The sequence below is a fragment of the Salvelinus fontinalis genome, chromosome 14 (genome assembly GCF_029448725.1).
Source record: "Salvelinus fontinalis isolate EN_2023a chromosome 14, ASM2944872v1, whole genome shotgun sequence".
Lineage (NCBI taxonomy): Eukaryota > Metazoa > Chordata > Actinopteri > Salmoniformes > Salmonidae > Salvelinus > Salvelinus fontinalis.
The window spans coordinates 38049948-38069787 of NC_074678.1; the positions used below are offsets into that span (position 1 = coordinate 38049948).

The window sequence follows — 19840 nt, forward strand, 5'->3', positions numbered from 1 at the left end:
CTCGCTCTCTCACTCACTCTCCCTCCCTCTCTCTTTTTCTCTCCTCTCTCTTTCTCTCTCGCTCTCTCTCGCTCAATCGCCCTCTTTCTTGCTCTCTCACCTGCTCTCCCTCTCTTTCTCTCTCTCGCTCTCTCCCATCTTCAGGAGAGCGCAATTTCAGGATGAGGTCCTAGGTTGGCTTCGGTGGGGATGAGAGAGACAGAAAAGTGAAAGGTGAGCTTTAACAGCTGCGTCGGGCTCTCATTTGAGATTGTGGCTCCTTCTATTTGCAGGTGACAGATCTCAACTAGCATCCACTTTCAATCCAAAACCAACCTTCAATCTTTTCTCCTACATTTGCCTTTGGTTTTATTGATACAGGACTTGGTTGTGGTGATGATTATATCCTCAGAGGAAGAAGCGAAGGGATATCATTGGTATTCCAGATTGCCATGATGTCACCGCCCAGTCTCCTCTCAGAGTTCTACTTAAATCATCTCAGCTCAGGCTACCCAGAGTGCACTGGGACTGTAAGGCAAGACTGTCGTGACTGCTTCCTGTTCCTCGGCATAGATGGGGGTGGTGGCTTAGAGGTTGGTGTCACTCATTCTAGAATCCCCCCGTAGGTCATTGGAGAATTGGAGAGTGTTCTGAGATCATTCTAAAACTAAAAAATGTTTGAGGGGATGTTGATATGCAGTTTCAAACACCTGACACACAGACACAGACACAGACACAGACACACACACCTTCAGATACCTCCCATTGCCAAGTTGTGGTATGTCCCTCAGACTTCAGCTTTTTGGTAGAGAGAGTAGGCCTAGACTAGACTTGGGTCAAAACTCAACATAGCTTTCAATTGAGAAAATTATAGGAGTCAAGAGGTAACATTCCATTCCAATACCCTGGCTACCTGATCTGTTATGGGGTCAAAGGTCAACTAATGAAATTCACCCCCCACTCCTGAGGGGACTTTAAAGAAAACCTGAACGATTTAGGTGTGTGGCCACATTTGTTATGAAGCAGCAAATTCACAATCAGTCTGTAAAATAGGCTAAAGTGTTAGGGCTCTATTCAATCTGGATCGCAAGTATTTATGATTGCACAACAGAAATGTAAAGGTAATTTCAGATTGAGCCGACATATGCAGTGTTAACCATGAGTGCAGACTCTGCTAACGCGGGAACATTGCCTTTAGTTCACACTATAACGCTGAACTTCCACGATATGGATTGAATAGAGCCATTTAAAACACTTTACATTGCAGTGTTGTTACTACTGGGTGTAACCAGTATTGGTTGATGCTAGGGTTAGGGTTGAACCGGGATGTGGAAGATAGGGTTAGGGTTGAACCGGGATGTGGAAGTTAGGGTTAGGGTTGAACCGGAATGTGGAAGTTAGGGTTAGGGTTGAACCGGGATGTGGAATTTAGGGTTAGGGTTGAACCGGGATGTGGAAGTTAGGGTTAGGGTTGAACCGGGATGTGGAAGTTAGGGTTAGGGTTGAACCGGGATGTGGAAGTTAGGGTTAGGGTTGAACCGGGATGTGGAAGCTACGGTTAGGGTTGAACCGGGATGTGGAAGCTAGGGTTAGGGTTGAACCGGGATGTGGAAGCTAGGGTTAGGGTTGAACCGGGATGTGGAAGCTACGGTTAGGGTTGAACCAGGATGTGGAAGTTAGGGTTAGGGTTGAACCGGGATGTGGAAGCTAGGGTTAGGGTTGAACCGGGATGTGGAAGCTACGGTTAGGGTTGAACCGGGATGTGGAAGATAGGGTTAGGGTTGAACCGGGATGTGGAAGTTAGGGTTAGGGTTGAACCGGGATGTGGAAGTTAGGGTTAGGGTTGAACCGGGATGTGGAAGCTAGGGTTAGGGTTGAACCGGGATGTGGAAGCTACGGTTAGGGTTGAACCGGGATGTGGAAGCTAGGGTTAGGGTTGAACCGGGATGTGGAAGCTACGGTTAGAGTTGAACCGGGATGTGGAAGCTAGGGTTAGGGTTGAACCGGGATGTGGAAGCTAGGGTTAGAACTGAACCGGGATGTGGACGCTATGGTTAGCGATGAACCGGGATGTGGACACTATGGTTAGCGATGAACCGGGATGTGGAAGCTAGGGTTAGAATTGAACCGGGATGTGGAAGCTAGGGTTAGAACTGAACCGGGATGTGGAAGCTAGGGTTAGAACTGAACCGGGATGTGGAAGCTAGGGTTAGGGTTGAGGGTTAAAACAGGATGTTGTTCACCTCCCAGTATAACCTTAACCCTGGTCTCAACCCCGATCCTAACTCTAACCCTAACCCTAGCTTCATGTCCACCGCCCAGTATAATCCTAACCAAGATTAGGCCTCTTGAATCCAACCATAGCACTTGATATCATACAGTCCCTGTAGCAGTGTGAGAAATTAGAATCTCTCGAGGATAATATGTCCATAGCAACACTGGCATTATGTTACCTCCTGCTGTCCTCCTTCCCAGAGCAGCACAGCGGCCTCCTTCTGACTCTGCAGTCATATGCTCATATTTGCCTTCATGTCATGTGACATTTCACGCTGCCGTTTTAGTGTTTGCATCCACTCCAAGCAGATAAACGCATTACGTGAGTGTATGTGTGTGTGAAGATAAACGCGGGTGTGTGTTTGTGTGTGCGTGCGGGCGGGAGAGTGTTTGTGTCACGTGTGTGAGCTCCAGAAAACACACTTTAGCCCCTGCAGCTGTGCCTAAGAGCTCAGTTGAACATGTGTGAAATGTGTGGAGTGCCCCCTCACAGAGAGATTTAGACCTCCCTGTGCACCCCACCCCCACCCCCTAACCCTTCCCTCGCACCCCCACACACCCCCAATGAGCAGCTAGCAGCAAGGGCCAGGCCAGCACAATGCCCAGCCAATGGCTTAATTATACAGGCCAGATTTACAGGCCTCCTGCCCAGCACCTGCTTCCATTGTTTCCCAGGATTTGGAGGATAAATCTCAAGCAGTGGCTAGCAGTGATAAAATAGGAATGCAGCCCATTCCAGCCCAGGCTACACTAGGCATCCCGCCGTAGTCAGACATCCCACAGCTAAAGATCTCCTCTTTTTATGTTTGGGAAATCTCTTAGATGAAGAAATCAACTGACGAAGATCTGACAACATGAATAGCCTCCTCCTAAAGGGGTAGTGATGGAGTTCTGGAGTTGTCATTTGCTGATCTGTGAGACCGTCTTGATAAAAGCCTACAGCAGCATTACATTTACATTTTAGTCAATAAGCAGACACTCTTATCCAGCACAACTTACAGGAGCAATTAGGGTTAAATGCCTTGCTCAAGGGGGCATCGGCAGATTTTTCACCTAGTCGGTTCAGGGATTCGAACCAGCATTACTGGCCCAACACTCTAGGCTACCTTCCGCCCCATATTTTCTGTGTGACTGTAGAGAGGGTTTGCGCTTTAACAGTGCATACTTTCTAAGACTACAATCACCAACCCATTTATGCTTTTATATTATGCGTAGTCAAATATGCCCTCACGGGCTTCAGAACTATTTTGTGATAGTGTTATAACTGCATTATAATTGATTATAACTGTCTTATAAATCACAGAGATGACATGTTTGAGCACATTCCATAGCCAGCCTGGGAGTGTGGAGTGAACAAGTGGCTCCAGGGGGCAAGAGGGGTGTTCCAGTCAGATCAGGTCCCAGAGAGCGTTAAGGAGGAGGGGACAGAGGGGAAGGGAGATGGGGGGTCCTTTGTCACCCTGCCCTTGGTTCCTGGGGGCCATATGGACGCCTGCCTCTGTCCCCCCTCATACCCCCCTATGCCTCTCACCCCTCCTCTCTCTGACAGGTCCATGTGAGTGAGTCATGGAGAGAGTGAAGTCACCCGTGTGGCGTTTAATCTGTCCGACACTGCAGCATCTCATTTCCGCTCAGAGGCCCAGTGTGTGCTCTCTTCTTTCTCTCCCTCTCTATCGCTCGGTCTCGCTCTCTCGCACCCTTTCACACTCGCATTCAGACTTCCCCACTGACGCTAACCCACTACCCTCTCTCTCTCTTACTTTTCTACTTCACCTCTCATTCTTTATCTCTATATATCTCATACTTTCTTCTCCTCTTAACCAGTACATCTTTCATTCATCCCTCTCTCTCCACGTTTTCCCTTGGTGTTCTCCATGTTTTCTCTCATACCCTGTGTATTTCTCTTACGTTGGCATCTGACCCGCGGCGTGACAACCTGGCAACAGGCAGCTGCCTCTGCATTATGCACTATCCTCCCTACCCTCATCCCTCCATCTTATCCTCTCTCTCTACCCTCCACCAATCTCTTTCATGCTAACCACCACCGGCTGTCACTGGTGACTATGGAGCTGTTTACCCACTCTCGACCTCTAATGGACCCTGTCCCTCTCCTTTCAGACTCCCCCAGGGAAGAGCAAGCCTAGGTGCCCCCATAACAACCCAGACCAAACTCACTCTATTCAACCCTTAACTCATCACTGTCAATCTCAAACCCAGCCTCTGCAGAGGGTAAACTCTGGTAGTTCCAAATATTTTTGAAACAATTGTTATCTGGAATGTGCGATGTTTGAAATTCAACTGTTGAGGTAAATTGTCAAAATAATTCAAGCTACTCTCAAAATAACCATGCCGTAAGGATCACGAGTAGAGCGGCTATATATCCTTTCATGGCGATTAGTAACAGTACAATGGACATGCTAATTATAATCTCTACCGTAGTGCTGAGAGTATCTGCTGAGTGCTGCTGCTGCAGTGTGAATCAATACTGTTTAATCAATATCAGGCGGACATGGAGTAATCAATACTTCATATGAGAGCAGAACCATGAAACCAAAGACCTGTGAAATTATTTCCTGCCGAGTTCAAATCCTTGGGTACTCACAATGTATTTCATTATCAGGGGCTCTGGGGAACCAATGATGAACCAGGGAGGATGGCAGGCATTACACAGTAACCAGAGTTCACGCAGACAAATATGTATGTATGTTTATATATTTTTTATTTTATTTAACCCTTATTTATACAGGTTTTTCTCATTGAGATGAAATTTATTTTTCACAAGAGACCTGGTCCAACAGCAGCAGGGAGAACAATGTTTCAGACAAAACAACTTACGCCCTGACCTTAGAGATCCTTTTTTCCCCCTATTTGGTAGGCCAGGGTGTGACTAGGGTGGGAAATCTATGTTTATATTTCTTTGTTGGCCGAGTATGGTTCCCAATCAGAGGCAGCTGTCTATCGTTGTCTCTGATTGGGGATCATACTTAGGCAGCCCTTTCTCCCACCTTCTGTTGTGGGATCTTGTCTTTTTGTGTTGCAGGTGTTGCACTCCTAGCTTTACGTTCGTTGAGTTGTTTATTGTTTTTTGGTGGAACATTTAATATGAAAGAAAATGTATGCCTACCATGCTGCACCTTGGTCTTCATTTAACGACGGACGTGACACATACACTTAACACAACATTGAACAAAACTATAGACACACATACAGAACAGCAAATACATATTACATAAAGAAACACAAATATCATAACAAAAACAGCTGACTTGTGTGTGTGAAAAACTCACTCATTAACTCTGAGGAATCTCTCCATTCACTACATGTACCCACAAGCAAAACAAGAGGCATACAGTTTTCTGAACAATTTACTAAAACCAAATCCAGCTTTTAATACTGTACATAGAAAATAAAAAGTGTAACAATTCCATCTTCAATTGAATAGACACTTTGTAGTACTGTGTTAAATGAGTTGTGTGGTAGGCCACTGGTTTCAGGGAGCATCAGACATCAGCCTGAACACTGGACACCAGGGTTGGGGTCAATTCCAAGAAGTAAATTGAAATGGAATTGACCGCAACCCTGCTGGTCACACAAGGTGTGATATCAGGTGTCAGACTGAACAGTGGATTAGGGTTAGGATGTCAGATGTCAAGCTTGTTTGTGTCTGGCAGCAGCCCCATTTCCTTCAGGATGACCGTCTCCAAGGACAGGTAGTCCTCATACTCCTTCATGGCCTCCTCCAAGATCTGCTCCACCTGCTTCTCTGGTATGATGGGTTCCTGGGAGGGGGACAGACCAAGGAAACATGCTTTTGGTTCATCTTGGAAAAGAGAAATTAATAACAACCAAAATCATATGTTGTTCAATTTATTTATTTATTATTTTATTTTCTCTCCTTTTCTCCCCAATTTTCGTGGTATCCAATCGCTAGTAATTACTATCTTGTCTCATCGCTACAACTCCCGTACGGGCTCGGGAGAGACGAAGGTCGAAAGCCATGCGTCCTCCGAAGCACAACCCAACCAAGCCGCACTGCTTCTTAACACAGCGCGCCTCCAACCCGGAAGCCAGCCGCACCAATGTGTCAGAGGAAACACCGTGCACCTGGCCCCCTTGGTTAGCGCGCACTGCGCTCGGCCCGCCACAGGAGTCACTGGAGCACGATGAGACAAGGATATCCCTACCGGCCAAACCCTCCCTAACCCGGACGATGCTAGGCCAATTGTGCGTCGCCCCACGTACCTCCCGGTCGCGGCCGGCTGCGACAGAGCCTGGGCGCGAACCCAGAGACTCTGGTGGCGCAGCTAGCACTGCGATGCAGTGCCCTAGACCACTGCGCCACCCGGGAGGCCTCAATTTATTTCAACCCTTCAGACCAATTGTGAGACCTCTCACAACAACCTCACAGAGACAGATTCCCAGCTGTTGATAGTTTTCCATCATAGAGAAAATGTAGAACTCTATCAGATTACTATCTCTGTGATCAGTAATTACTCTACCTTGTCAGGGAAATGCAAAGATCAGTTCTATAAAGAAGGTCAACCAACCCATTGTATTGTCTTTCATAATATCCTTCTATGGTTAAACCTAACCTCATTCAAAGCATCAGAGTTTGTGGTCTCCCTAGCAACAGGCCAGGACTAGCAAGTACAAAAATTCAGCATGTGGTGTGAGAAAGTGAGAGGATAACAAAGTGAATGTTTTTTTTTTTATATATAATGGCCATTTTGAATTTCTGTCTTATCAGGGCCAGACGGGAGAAAATCTAAACACACACACATTTCTGAAAACAGTAATCACCGTGTTTGGTTTTAAATTCTTGAGGTCTGCGTCTTTGTAGCCTACTCGTAAAAGTATTTGGTCTGGATGGAATTTAATTTGTGTGTTTCTCTCCAAATGAGTGCAAAATAATAGGTTGGGAGACATGTCTGAATTGAATGTTGGTTGTTTACTTGAAAATAAATGTATTCACTAGCCTTAAGATAGTCTTCGATCATCTTGACATAAGCCAGCGGGTTAGGGGATTTATTCTAAACTTTAATTTGTGCCATAACAGTAATTTTGTTCTGTCTGTTTGGGAAGAAAGACAGAATAAATATACATGAGCTCTGGGACAAATGCGCTATCATTGTTGCACAAAGATATAAAACCGTGTTTCAATCATAATCACTGTAATTTTCCCTTATATGTAGATGGTGTATAGTTTAGATTGGGAGTAGACATTCCATGGTGGGTGGCAAAGATAATTTAAATCTGATGATTTAGAATGATCTTAAATGGTTATAGACTAAATACTGTTTAATGAGAATGAGAGCATTTAAAGACTGAGTGAATTAAAGGTGAATTAAACAAACTCAAAGTTTGCTCAACAACAGCAACAACTACAACAAAAACTGGCAAGGTGTTCTTTCAGGGGGAAGTATACGTATTTTTCCCAGTAACCTTGGTTGAAATCACAGCCATAAGATGCCCACTCAAGCATCAGATAATGGGTCTAATGGTTATGTGAAACCAGTTAGCTGGTTTTGCAAGGAGTGCTTTCCTTACCCTGAAATGTTTGATAAACCAGTTAACTAGTTTGGCAAGGAATGCTTTCCTTGGCCTGAAAGGTTTGATAACCGCTGTCCAGACATCTCCCTCTGATAGACCATTATGGAGTGAATGTGAATATTACAGACTGTACACCTCTCCTGCTCTCTGCTGCTAAGAATCAAATACCAAGCTATGAATTAGTCATGAGAGTGAACAGATTCCCGCTCCTCTCACACACTTGACTTTGCAGAATTGGACTGAGCTCATCTACAGTTGAAGAGACACCTGAAACCCCACCTCTTCAAGGAATACCTAGGATAGGATAAAGCAATCCTTCTGCCCCCCCCCCCCCCCTAAAAGATTTAGATGCACTATTGTAAAGTGGCTGTTCCACTGGATGTCATAAGGTGAATGCACCAATTTGTAAGTCGCTCTGGATAAGAGCGTCTGCTAAATGACTTAAATGTTAAATGTAAATGTAAGTTGGAAGTTTACATACACCTTAGGCAAATACATTTAAACTCAGTTTTTCACAATTCCTGACATTTAATCCTAGTAAAAATTCCCTGTCTTAGGTCAGTTAGGATCACCACTTTCTTTTAAGAATGTGAAATGTCAGAATAATAGTAGAGAAAGTGATTTATTTCAGCTTTTATTTCTTTCATCACATTCCCAGTGGGTCAGAAGTTTACATACAAAATACTAATTGAGTGTAGCTTTCCTTTAAATTGTTTAACTTGTGTCAAACGTTTCAGGTAGCCTTCCACAAGCTTCCCACAATAAGTTGGATGAATTTTGGCCCATTCCTCCTGACAGAGCTGGTGTAACTGAGTCAGGTTTGTAGGCCTTGCTCGCACACGCTTTTTCAGTTCTGCCCACAAATTTTCTATAGGGTTGAGGTCAGGGCTTTGTGATGGCCAATACGTTGACTTTGTTGTCCTTAAGCCATTTTGCTACAACTTTGGAAGTTGTGGCAAAATTGATCCATTTGGAAGACCCATTTGCGACCAAGCTTCAACTTCCTGACTGATGTCTTGAGATGTTGCTTCAGTATATCCACATCATTTTCCATCCTCATGATGCTATCTATTTTGTGAAGTGCACCATTCCCTCCTGCAGCAAAGCACCCCCACAACATGATGCTGCAACCCCTGTGCTTCACGGTTGGGATGGTGTTCTTCGGCTTGCAAGCCTTCCCCTTTTTCCTCCAAACATAATGATGGTCATTATGGCCAAACAGTTCAATTTTTGTTTCATCAGACCAGAGGACATTTCTCCAAAAAGTACGATCTTTGTCCCCATGTGCAGTTGCAAACTGTAGTCTGTAGCTTCTTCCTTGCTGAGCGGCCTTTCAGGTTATGTCGATATAGGACTCGTTTTACTGTGGATATAGATACTTTTGTACCTGTTTCCTCCGGCATCTTCACAAGGTCCTTTACTGTTGTTCTGGGATTGATTTGCACTTTCGCACCAAAGTACGTTCATCTCTAGGAGACAGAACGCGTCTCTTTCCTGAGCGGTATGACGGCTGCGTGGTCCCATGGTGTTTATACTTGCATACTATTGTTTGTACAGATGAACGTGGTACCTTCAGTTGTTTGGAAATTGCTCCCAAGAATGAACTAGACTTGTGGAGGTCTACAATTTTTTTTCTGAAGTCTTGGCTGATTTCTTTTGATTTTCCCATGATGTCAAGCAAAGAGGCACTGAGTTTGAAGGTAGGCCTTGTAATACATCCACAGATACACCTCCGATTGACTCAAATTATGTCAATTAGCCTATCAGAAGTTTCTAAAGCCATGACATCCATGTTCTGTAATTTTCCAAGCAGTTTAAAGGCACAGACAACTTAGTGTATGTAAACTTCTTAGTGTATGTAAACTTCACTGATACAGTGAATTATAAGTGAAATAATCTGTTTGTAAACAATTGTTGGAAAAATTACTTGTGTCATGCACAAAGTAGATGTCCTAACCGACTTGCCAAAACTATAATTTGTTAACAAGAAGTGGTTGAAAAACAAGTTTTAATGACTCCAACCGACTTCAACTGTAACTTTGGGTCAATTAAATCCGTTTGCAAGACTTACAGTATGTAGCTGATTTTCACCTTCTGGCTCAAGACGTTGAGAATAACTTAGAAACAGGTACTCAGGAGTACACACACATTATGCATCAAGCAATCTGTTAGCAATCTGTTATGTCATGGCTGTCTTAAATGATTTTGGGAAAATATATATATATTTTTTTTAATGTGCAGACAGCCCAACTTTAAGCAGGCAATATTCGATGCTCTGGCTTTAAACGTATGAGTTAAAAATGGCAAAACTTTAGAACCAGTTTGAATCTGTTCTGACCATGTGACATTATACACAGATAATATTTTCCATCAGTTAATAATCATCTCTATATACTGCATCTCACCATCTTCTTTCTCAGCTCCTCTGCCTCGGAGTCTTTCTTCTCCTTGGCTCTCATCTCCCTCCTCTTCTCAAAGTACACCAGCCTGTCCACCTCCTTCTCAAAGTACTTACTCATGCTCAGCTTCTACACACACACACACACACACACACACACACACACACACCACACACACACGCACGCAGACGGAGGATGGTAGAGTTATATCAAACGCATTAGAGATAAAAAAACACAGATGGTAAAATTGAATCCATCCTGTTGTCCTAGAGGCCACCTCCAGTACAAACCTCATTGCTGGAGGGGCTGCGAAGTGTCCATGGGATCTCCAGAATATGCAGAGTGCCCAGGTAATCAGACACAGCCAGGAGATGCTGCTTTGCTGTTTGTACAACAAACAAAAAGTGAATCAGATTAATACAGAACTTTCTGAATCCAACAATAAATAAATGCAGGGATCCAGTAGCAGCAGCAGCATTAGCAACATAGCCTGGTTCCAGATCTGTTTGTGCTGTCTTGTCAATCCTACTGCCACAATGACCATAAGAGTTGGTAAGACAGCACAAACAGATCTGGGACCATGCTGGCAGCACCAAGATCAGCGGCGACTCACAGGAGACGATCCAGGGTTTGATGCATGTGATCTGGGTGGCAGTGATGTTCTGGGTCTGGGAGGGCTCATGGGTCTTCTCCAGAAGGTCCCACACATCGATGTTCCCATCCTCCTTACCGATGAAGAGCACAGCTGGACGTGACTGGGACCAGTATCCCACAGTGCACTTCTTCTGAGAACACGATGACTGGATGATGGGGCCGTTCTGAAAGGTCGTAGATCACAACAAGTTCAAATGCTTAAAAACATTTTATAAGCCTTATCATATAACCTTATAAAGGCTCATGTATACTTACAACAAGTTAAAATGCATTATACCTGAAGGGTTTAAGTTAAGTGATACCAAATTATCTTAATGAGTCTGTGTTTGACCAAATGTTGTTATTGTTGTTACCATGACGCCCTCCTTCCAGATGGCAAAGGTCCATCCTCCCACGGTCAGAATGATGTCTTTAAAGAAGGGAGACCGACGAACAGTGTTCACCTGCCCATCATGGATTATAAACCGATGAGAGGGCTTGGCACCTGAAAAACAGAGAGAAGTAGACAGAAACAGAGAGAGAGACAGAGAGAGAGAGAGAGTGTGCAGTTAAAATTGGCAAAAAACACACACTTTTCTTCACACAGGGTCGTGGGGTGAGACAGGGATGCAGCTTAAGCCCACCCTCTTCGACATATATATCAACGAATTGGCGAGGGCACTAGAACAATTTGCAGCACCCGGTCTCACCCTACTAGAATCTGAAGTCAAATGTCTACTGTTTGCTGATGATCTGGTTCTTCTGTCCCCAACCAATGAGGGCCTACAGCAGCACCTAGATCTTCTGCACAGATTCTGCCAGACCTGGGCCCTGACAATATATCTCAGTTAGACAAAAATAATGGTGTTCCAAAAATGGTCCAGTCGCCAGGACCACAAATTCCATCTAGACACTGTTGCCCTAGAGCACACAAAAAACGATACATACCTCGGCCTAAACATCAGCGCCACAGGTAACTTCCACAAAGCTGTGAACGATCTGAGAGACAAGGCAAGGGCATTCTATGCCATCAAAAGGAACATAAATTTCAACATACCAATTAGGATCTGGCTAAAAATACTTTAATCAGTCATAGAGCCCATTGCCCTTTATGGTTGTGAGGTCTGGGGTCCGCTCACCAACCAAGACTTCACAAAATGGGACAAACACCAAATTGAGACTCTGCATGCAGAATTCTGCAAAAATATCCTCCGTGTACAACGTAGAACACCAAATAATGCATGCAGAGCAGAATTACGCCGAAACCCACTAATGATCAAAATCCAGAAAAGAGCCGTTAAATTCTACAACCACCTAAAAGGAAGCAATTCCCAAACCTTCCATAACAAAGCTATCACCTACAGAGAGATGAACCTGGAGAAGAGTCCCCTAAGCAAGCTGGTCCTAGGGCTCTGTTCACAAACACAAACACACCCCACAGAGCCCCAGGACAACAGCACAATTAGACCCAACCAAATCATGAGAAAACAAAAAGATAATTACTTGACACATTGGAAAGAATTAACAAAAAAACAGAGCAAACTAGAATGCTATTTGGCCCTAAACAGAGAGTACACAGTGGCAGAATACCTGACCACTGTGACTGACCCAAACTTAAGGAAAGCTTTGACTATGTACAGACTCAGTGAGCATAGCCTTGCTATTGAGAAAGGCCGCCGTAGGCAGACATGGCTCTCAAGAGATACAGGTTATGTGCTCACTGCTCACAAAATGAGGTGGAAACTGAGCTGCACTTCCTAACCTCCTGCCAAATGTATGACCATATTAGAGACACATATTTCCCTCAGATCACACAGACCCACAAAGAATTCGAAAACAAATCCAATTTTGATAAACTCCCATATCTACTGGGTGAAATTCCACAGTGTGCCATCACAGCAGCAAGATTTGTGACCTGTTGCCACAAGAAAAGGGCAACCAGTGAAGAACAAACACCATTGTAAATACAACCCATATTTATGCTTATTTATTTTCACTTGTGTACTTTAACCATGTGTACATTGTTACAACACTGTATATATACAATATGACATTTGTGATGTCTTTATTGTTTTGAAACTTCAGTATGTGTAATGTTTACTGTTAATTTTTATTGTTCATTTAACTTTTGTATATTATCTACCTCACTTGCTTTGGCAATGTTAACACATGTTTCCCATGCCAATAAAGCCCCTTGAATTGAATTGTAATGAACCTGGAGAAGAGGCCCCTAAGTAAGCTGATCCTGGGGCTCTGTTCACAAACACAAACAGAACCCACAGAGCCCCAGGACAGCAACACAATTAGACCGAACCAAATCATGAGAAAACAAAAAGATAATTACTTGACACATTGGAAAGAATTTACAAAAAAAAGAAGAGAAAACTAGAATGCCATTTGGCCCTAAACAGAGAGTACACAGTGGCAGAATACCTGACCACTGTGACTGACCCAAAGTTAAGGAAATATTTGACTATATACAGACTCAGTGAGCATAGCCTTGCTATTGAGAAAGGCCGCTGAAGGCAGACCTGGCTCTCAAGAGAATACCTGTTGGCACAAGAAAAGGGAAACCAGTGAAGAACAGACACCATTGTAAATACAACCTATTTTTATATTTTTTTATTTTCCCTTTTGTACTTTAACTATTTGCACATCATTACAACACTGTATATAGACATAATATGACATTTGAAATGTCTTTATTTATTGGGAACTTTTGTGAGTGTAATGTTTACTGTTAATCTTTTACTGTTTATTTCACTTTTGTTTATTATCTATTTCACTTGCTTTGGCAATGTAAACATCTGTTTCCCAAGCTAATGAAGCCTTTAAATTGAATTGAAATTGAATTGAGAGAGGGATTACCCCAGTTCAACCACATAGGAGATGAGCCACATTGTCAGGCGGTGGGTGTAGCTGGTGCATGAAGTCAGGCGCAGGAGAGCAGAGATGAGTGAACAACGCACTTTACTCAAGAAAATAGCACAAGTAACAGTACCAATATGCGAACAATAACGGTTGCCACAAAACACGGGGGAAAACAGCACCCGGACAAAACCAGACGGAAACGTACTGACATGAACAATAAACAATCACACACAAAGAAATGGGGGAAACAGAGGGTTAAATACATGACCAGTAATTGGGAGATGAAAACCAGGTGTGTGGGAAAACGAGACAAAACAAATGGAAAATTAAAAATGGATCGGCGATGGCTAGAAGAACGGTGACGTCGACCGCCGAACACCGCCCGAACAAGGAGAGGCATCGACTTCGGCAGAAGTCGTGACACACATGGAAAATGAGTCTGAGGAAGCTATGTGTGTCTGTGTCTGAATGTTTCATCAAGATTTGAATCAACAGTGGTACCATGTCCAAGGACCAGTATCTTCCTATTGGGATACAGTAATAACGTTAAAGCTAAATAAACAGTCTACTGACCACTGGGAGCACATATTATAGTATATAATGTCATTTCCCTTGGGAACCATTTCCCCCTTACCATTAACTAACATGAGGAACGTGCTTTATAGGGAGCAATTTACCATTAATGTACAAGTAAATAACCTTTGTCTACCCTGACGCTGTTGTGACATGAGACACAGTTTATTATTAAGTAATCACATTCCTGTGCCCTGCCAAAACGAGATGAGGGAACCAAGTTTAATCTCCTGTAATTGGTCATAAATTGCTGAATGGCTCAATACTTTAGTAGTGATACTATTGTAGTCTAGCAGCCATGATATTAAATCTATTTCCCAGACAGTAAATGCCTTGTTTTGTTTCTTGACTGCCTCAAATCTCTTGTGCTTAAACAAACTATGATTAGGAGGAGAATAGGAGATCCTGAAGGCATTGTTTGAGTCTCCATGGAATCTGTAGAGCAGTTACATTCATGATACTTAAGATATATGAAACAAGCAACCAATCTCCCCGATTACTCAGAGCTCTAGACGTTTAGGAGATTATGTATTTTCCTTGGCTGTGAACCAACGGACGCGTTAACTGTAAGAGTATAGTTTAAATTATATTATAGATAAAGTCTCATTTATGATGATCTTACTGAACAGTCGTCCAGAGTCGTTGTCCTTCTCCAACTTCCAGTCTGTGTACACAAGCTCTCCGTCCTGAGGGCAAAATGTGGTAGAAAGAACAAGTTGTAGCTGAGTTTTACCTTAGTGTAACTAAGCCCCAGGATGGATAGTTTACAGTTGGCATACAGTATGAAGTGACCTGTGACTTGAATTGAGTTCTTCATGAAAAGTATTAACTCCATAACTCATCAATGAAACACATTCCACCTCTAGTAGTATGTACTTTTCAGTTACTTGATAATAGTTCCCCCTTGGAACTTCCTTCCATCCATCCATCCATCCATATAATAGCTATGGAGAAGAAAGGCTACGTTACCTCGGTCCCTGCGTATAACTGGGTGCAGATGTCCTCTAGCGGTTTGAGTTGTTTGGCTGAAGGCACTCTGAGCAGGGCGTATTCTGGAGCAACCTCTGACCTCTCTGCATTCAGGTGGGCCCTGTCTGTCAGGGGTTAATAGGGGGAAGCACAGAGTGAGCAGTGTTGTTATGCAGTTAAACATCATAGTTAGGGCATTTATTCCAGATAGCCTTTTGTAGCTCTTTAATGACTGTTACTCTGTGAGTGAAACAGGCAGGGCAGTTGACCGGAGAGCACGTGGGGCTGTGGCTCTGTAAGGCTTGGTACCAGCTCAGTCATCTGACCACCACCAGCAGGAGAGAGAGAAGGTAAGGAGCGGCCTTTTCAATGACAAAAGCCCCACTGTCTGCAGTGATAGTGCAGGACTCGACAGCGTGTTCACAGCCCTTTATCGCCATATTATATTAGCTATCTCTAGGGTATATCTGTCTGATCACTGCACACTATTAGTTATAGGAGATGTAGGCTACTCATTATAACTGTGGTTAAGATCAAATTGGGTTACACTAACAAACGTTCCAGTGATGACTGATGACATTGATCATCATAGCGTCATTGATGACACGAAGATCACCACCTTCTACAATCTAAACCTAGTGTTCCTATTGGGTTGGAGGATCGTAGGGAGGAGTCTTTAAGACAGGACAGGTAACACCTTCCAATCAAGACTCTCTATGTTAGTTACCTGACCTTCCATTCTCTAACAGACAAAGCCGCTACCCACCTTAACTCAAGACAGCTGACCCTATTCATTATATAGATCATATCAAAACAGCCCACGACATGCCCAAAGAACGCCCCAAAAATTCATCACTTTTTAGGTTCAGTAACTGAAAATGAATTCATTCCATAACCATTATGAAAGCTGTGTGTATAAAGGCAGATCTTAAAGCAGCAAGACAAAGGCAGGTTTTCTTCTTGATGTACCACCCGAGACACAGTAACATCTTTTGGCCCCAGGGGCTCAGCAGCATATTGCAAACAGCTGACAGTCAACAAGGTTAATGCCCCCCGACTATGAGAGCCTTGTCTAGGTCTGGGACCGATCGTTTAATAAAACAGTATGAAACCAGAGGCGAGAGGGGTGAGGGGGGGGGTGGTGAAGGGACAGACGGACATGCCCCACTGATCATGGAGCTCACTGATCCAAAGTAGAATATGAGACAGTGGCACACTCACACATATACACAAGCATGTCGAACGCAATGTACAGACATACTGACAAACACATCACACACTTCACAGACAGTGTGTGCCCTGCGGGTCCATTACAAAGAGTAACTAGTCTCTTATATCTTTATCTCCTAAGATTCTTGATTTGAAGACAGATGTTGTTTTGGCTTACTGTTTAGTGTTCTGCTCATCTGTGTTGCTTGAAGGGGTTAGAAAAAAGGGAGGATGAAAATAGGAAAGTGAGAGCAAGAGAAATAAACAGAGGGAAGGGAGATGCTCACCTGCATCAATGCCTGAAGGAGAAGGAGAGAGAAAAAAGGTAGAGGAAGAGGGAAGGTAAATACTCACCTGTGTTGCTACCTGTATGGTTGTCACAGGTGTTGTCTCGCAGGCTGATTTTCAAAGGGCTGTATTCCCCGCTGGTATCAATCTTAGGCAGGGAAACCTGACACATGACAAGACGATAGCTTTGACATCTATCTAATGCCTTTAGAGAACTGTCAAACACACAGTACATTCCAAAAATAGGCACCACTAGGAACACCACTCTTCCTTCATATTTTCTGTGTGTAATTCCAACAGATTAGAAGTGTAGGGGAAAATTAAAGTGTAGATAAAGGGTTGAAGTGGAGACTGAACCCTGGTCTCTGGGGTCATACCAGGAGTGTTACCAATTAACCAAGGGGTCTGTTATAAATCAGTAATGGTACAGTATGATATATGCTGTACCCTGATGAGTGGTTTCCATGTGAGGTCGAGGTGTTTGAAGGTGTTGGGAACACCGTGAGGATTCTCCAGGGGTTTCTCCTCCACCTTCTGTTTCTGCTGGTCGGCCATGGTCTGGAGTACCCTCGGAGCACGAATATCCCAGAACATCACACAACTGGTAGGGAGAGACAAACACAGGGAAAACAATAGAAACAAACAAAAACACCAATCAAGAGACATCTAAATTATAATTGTATTGTTTTTCATTCAATATTTAAAAAAATAAATAAAACGATTGCATTTAGTCAGTCATTTAATATTAATGTCACTTTGTACCAATCAGGGGCGCAGGTGACGATCTGAACACATATTCCAGTCCTGTTCTCCATCGGTACCCCCATTCTAGAGACCTTATCAGAATGAAAGAGAGAAAATGAATGAATATCTACTACACCACAGGTAGGCTTTTTCAGTCCTTGTCACGGTGAGTAATGATATCCCATTTAGGGTCGAAACCTTGTCCTAATAAAAGGGAGCACTTGGGAGCATAGACCATTGTGCAGCTGTATTTTAGTCCTAGAATAATGCTATCCCTCCCTCTATGGTTTTCCAGGTTTGGCTCCCTGGGGACACTTTGATAATTGCATGGTTTCACTTAAACCAACGACTGTCCGTGGATTGTAACGAAGCGTTGCACCACCCACACGCTTCTTTAGACATAAGACAAAAGACACACTTTATTAGATGGCATAACCAATGAATGTTCACTCACTTCAAACGCAGAGCATACAAGGAGATTGAGGAAGGGATAACTTCATTATTATCCACCTCTTTAATAAAACCATGTCAATGTAGCCTGGGTGTCAAGTCTGTTTCTGCTCTCTTGCCAACTCCTTCTGGAATTGTCATGCTCAATATTACACTGGCACCCAGGCTAGTGTGAAAGGCTTGTAGTGATATTATTACTAAGACAGCACTATATAGGCATCACGACAAGTCACTTGAAGATACGTGTTACCTACTATTACCTGCTCTGACCTGTTAGGGAGGCTTGTGTTGACAGGATCCCTGACATAGAGATGATCTCTATGGTGCTTCCTGATGTAGATGGACCATAGCAATTATGTCTAAAAGCCTGTTGTGACATTCACCCTTGACCACTCCTATAAAGCTATTCCTATAGACCTTCTCTACTGTGACTACTTTCACTGATCATCTATCTCAGATCCTGCTAAAATGTATTGTGTAACGGTCAAAGTGCTTTTAAGTCAGATTGGATCGTAAATTAAACAGGGTCATCATACCAAAATTAGACTCAGAAATCATTAGTGTGATAAGAGGACCTAGCTAACCCTTTTAATGTAAGTGTTTGAATATCAGTGTGTAAATTAGGTGTGAAGGCTTAAAACTGTCCGTTGAGTAGTTCTCACTGAACCCTGGTAGGTTGGTACTTAGTTAAGTGTATTTACTTTAGATCTCATAAGGTGGGGCCTCTCGAGTGCTGCAGTGGTCTAAGGCAATGCATCGCAGTGCTAGCTGCGCCACTAGAGATTCTAGGTTTGAGTCCAGGCTCTGTCGCAGCCGGCCGCGACCGGGAGACCCATGGGGCGGCGTACAATTGGCCCAGAGTCATCTGGGTTAGGGGAGGGTTTGGCCGGCAGGGATGTCCTTGTCCCATTGCGCACTAGCGACTCCTGTGGCGGGCCAGGCACAGTGCACGCTGACACTACAGTGTTTCCGCCAACACATTGGTGCGGCTGGCTTCCGGGTTAAGTGGGCATTGTGTCAAGAAGCAGTGCGGCTTGGTTGGGTTGTGTTTCGGAGGACACACGGCTCTCGACCTTCGCCTCTCCCGAGTCCGTACGGAAGTTGCAGTGATGATACAAGACTGTAACTACCAATTGGATACCATGAATTTGGGGTGAAAAAGGGGTAAAACATTTGTGCTGGGAGCCGGGTGTGTTGAGACCAAAACTTTCAACAATGATTCATTTGGACAAAAACAGAAAAGTCAAATAGACAAGCACAAATCACATTAGTATTTTCCCATGGTAAGAAATCACAATCAAATAATTAGCTAATAAAGCATCTTAAAGTGATAGTTCAGGATTTTTGCAACCACCTCTAACTTCCTTCATACTGGATGGAGAGAAATATTCACAAGTTCATCTAACTCTGGGGAAGTAGATAAAGGGTGTCATTGCCAAAATCCCGAACTATCCCTTTAAGTCAGTGGTATTCAAAGTCGGGTTGAGACAATTGCAGTGGTGTCGCCAAAATGAAACAATTTTGAACAAAAAATTAAGGGTACAGAATATTGTATGGGCCAATATATAAAAGTTTTTGGTAAAGGTAATTTGAGAAGAGCAATGAAAATTTTATTAATTCAAGTTTTTTTGTTGATTGAAAAATATAAATGTATTGATTTTAAAGGTCCAATGCAGCCATTTTATCTGAATATCGAATAATTTCTGGGTAACTAACAATGAAGTACCTCACTATAATTGTTTTCAATTAAAATGGTCAAAAATAAAACTAAAATACTGTAGCTTCTTTACAAAGAGCAATTTCTCAAGCAAGAATTTTGCTAGGACTTTCAGGTGTTTTTTTCAGACAGCTCTTAGACTTTATTTTTTTAATTTATTTAACTAGGCAAGTCAGTTAAGAAC

At 43.3% G+C, this 19840-nt stretch overlaps 1 protein-coding gene across 4 annotated transcripts in view; it reads right to left on the reverse strand.

The window, feature by feature from the left end:
• Positions 1–4955: 4955 nt before the first annotated feature.
• Positions 4956–19840, reverse strand: part of dnai3 (dynein axonemal intermediate chain 3) — a 29789-nt gene continuing 14904 nt past the window's right edge. For 3 of the 4 annotated variants that reach the window (XM_055861641.1, XM_055861639.1, XM_055861638.1), the window contains 11 exons: positions 17508–17581; positions 17193–17346; positions 16812–16908; positions 16636–16662; positions 15249–15373; positions 14902–14965; positions 11210–11340; positions 10816–11020; positions 10493–10584; positions 10209–10331; positions 4956–6032 (listed from right to left, as the gene is read on the reverse strand). In XM_055861641.1, the coding sequence (XP_055717616.1) occupies positions 5895–6032; positions 10209–10331; positions 10493–10584; positions 10816–11020; positions 11210–11340; positions 14902–14965; positions 15249–15373; positions 16636–16662; positions 16812–16908; positions 17193–17346; positions 17508–17581 (1230 nt within the window). In that variant the 3' untranslated portion in view covers positions 4956–5894. The remainder of the gene's footprint in view (positions 6033–10208; positions 10332–10492; positions 10585–10815; positions 11021–11209; positions 11341–14901; positions 14966–15248; positions 15374–16635; positions 16663–16811; positions 16909–17192; positions 17347–17507; positions 17582–19840) is intronic. The other variant, XM_055861640.1, reaches the window with a different exon arrangement.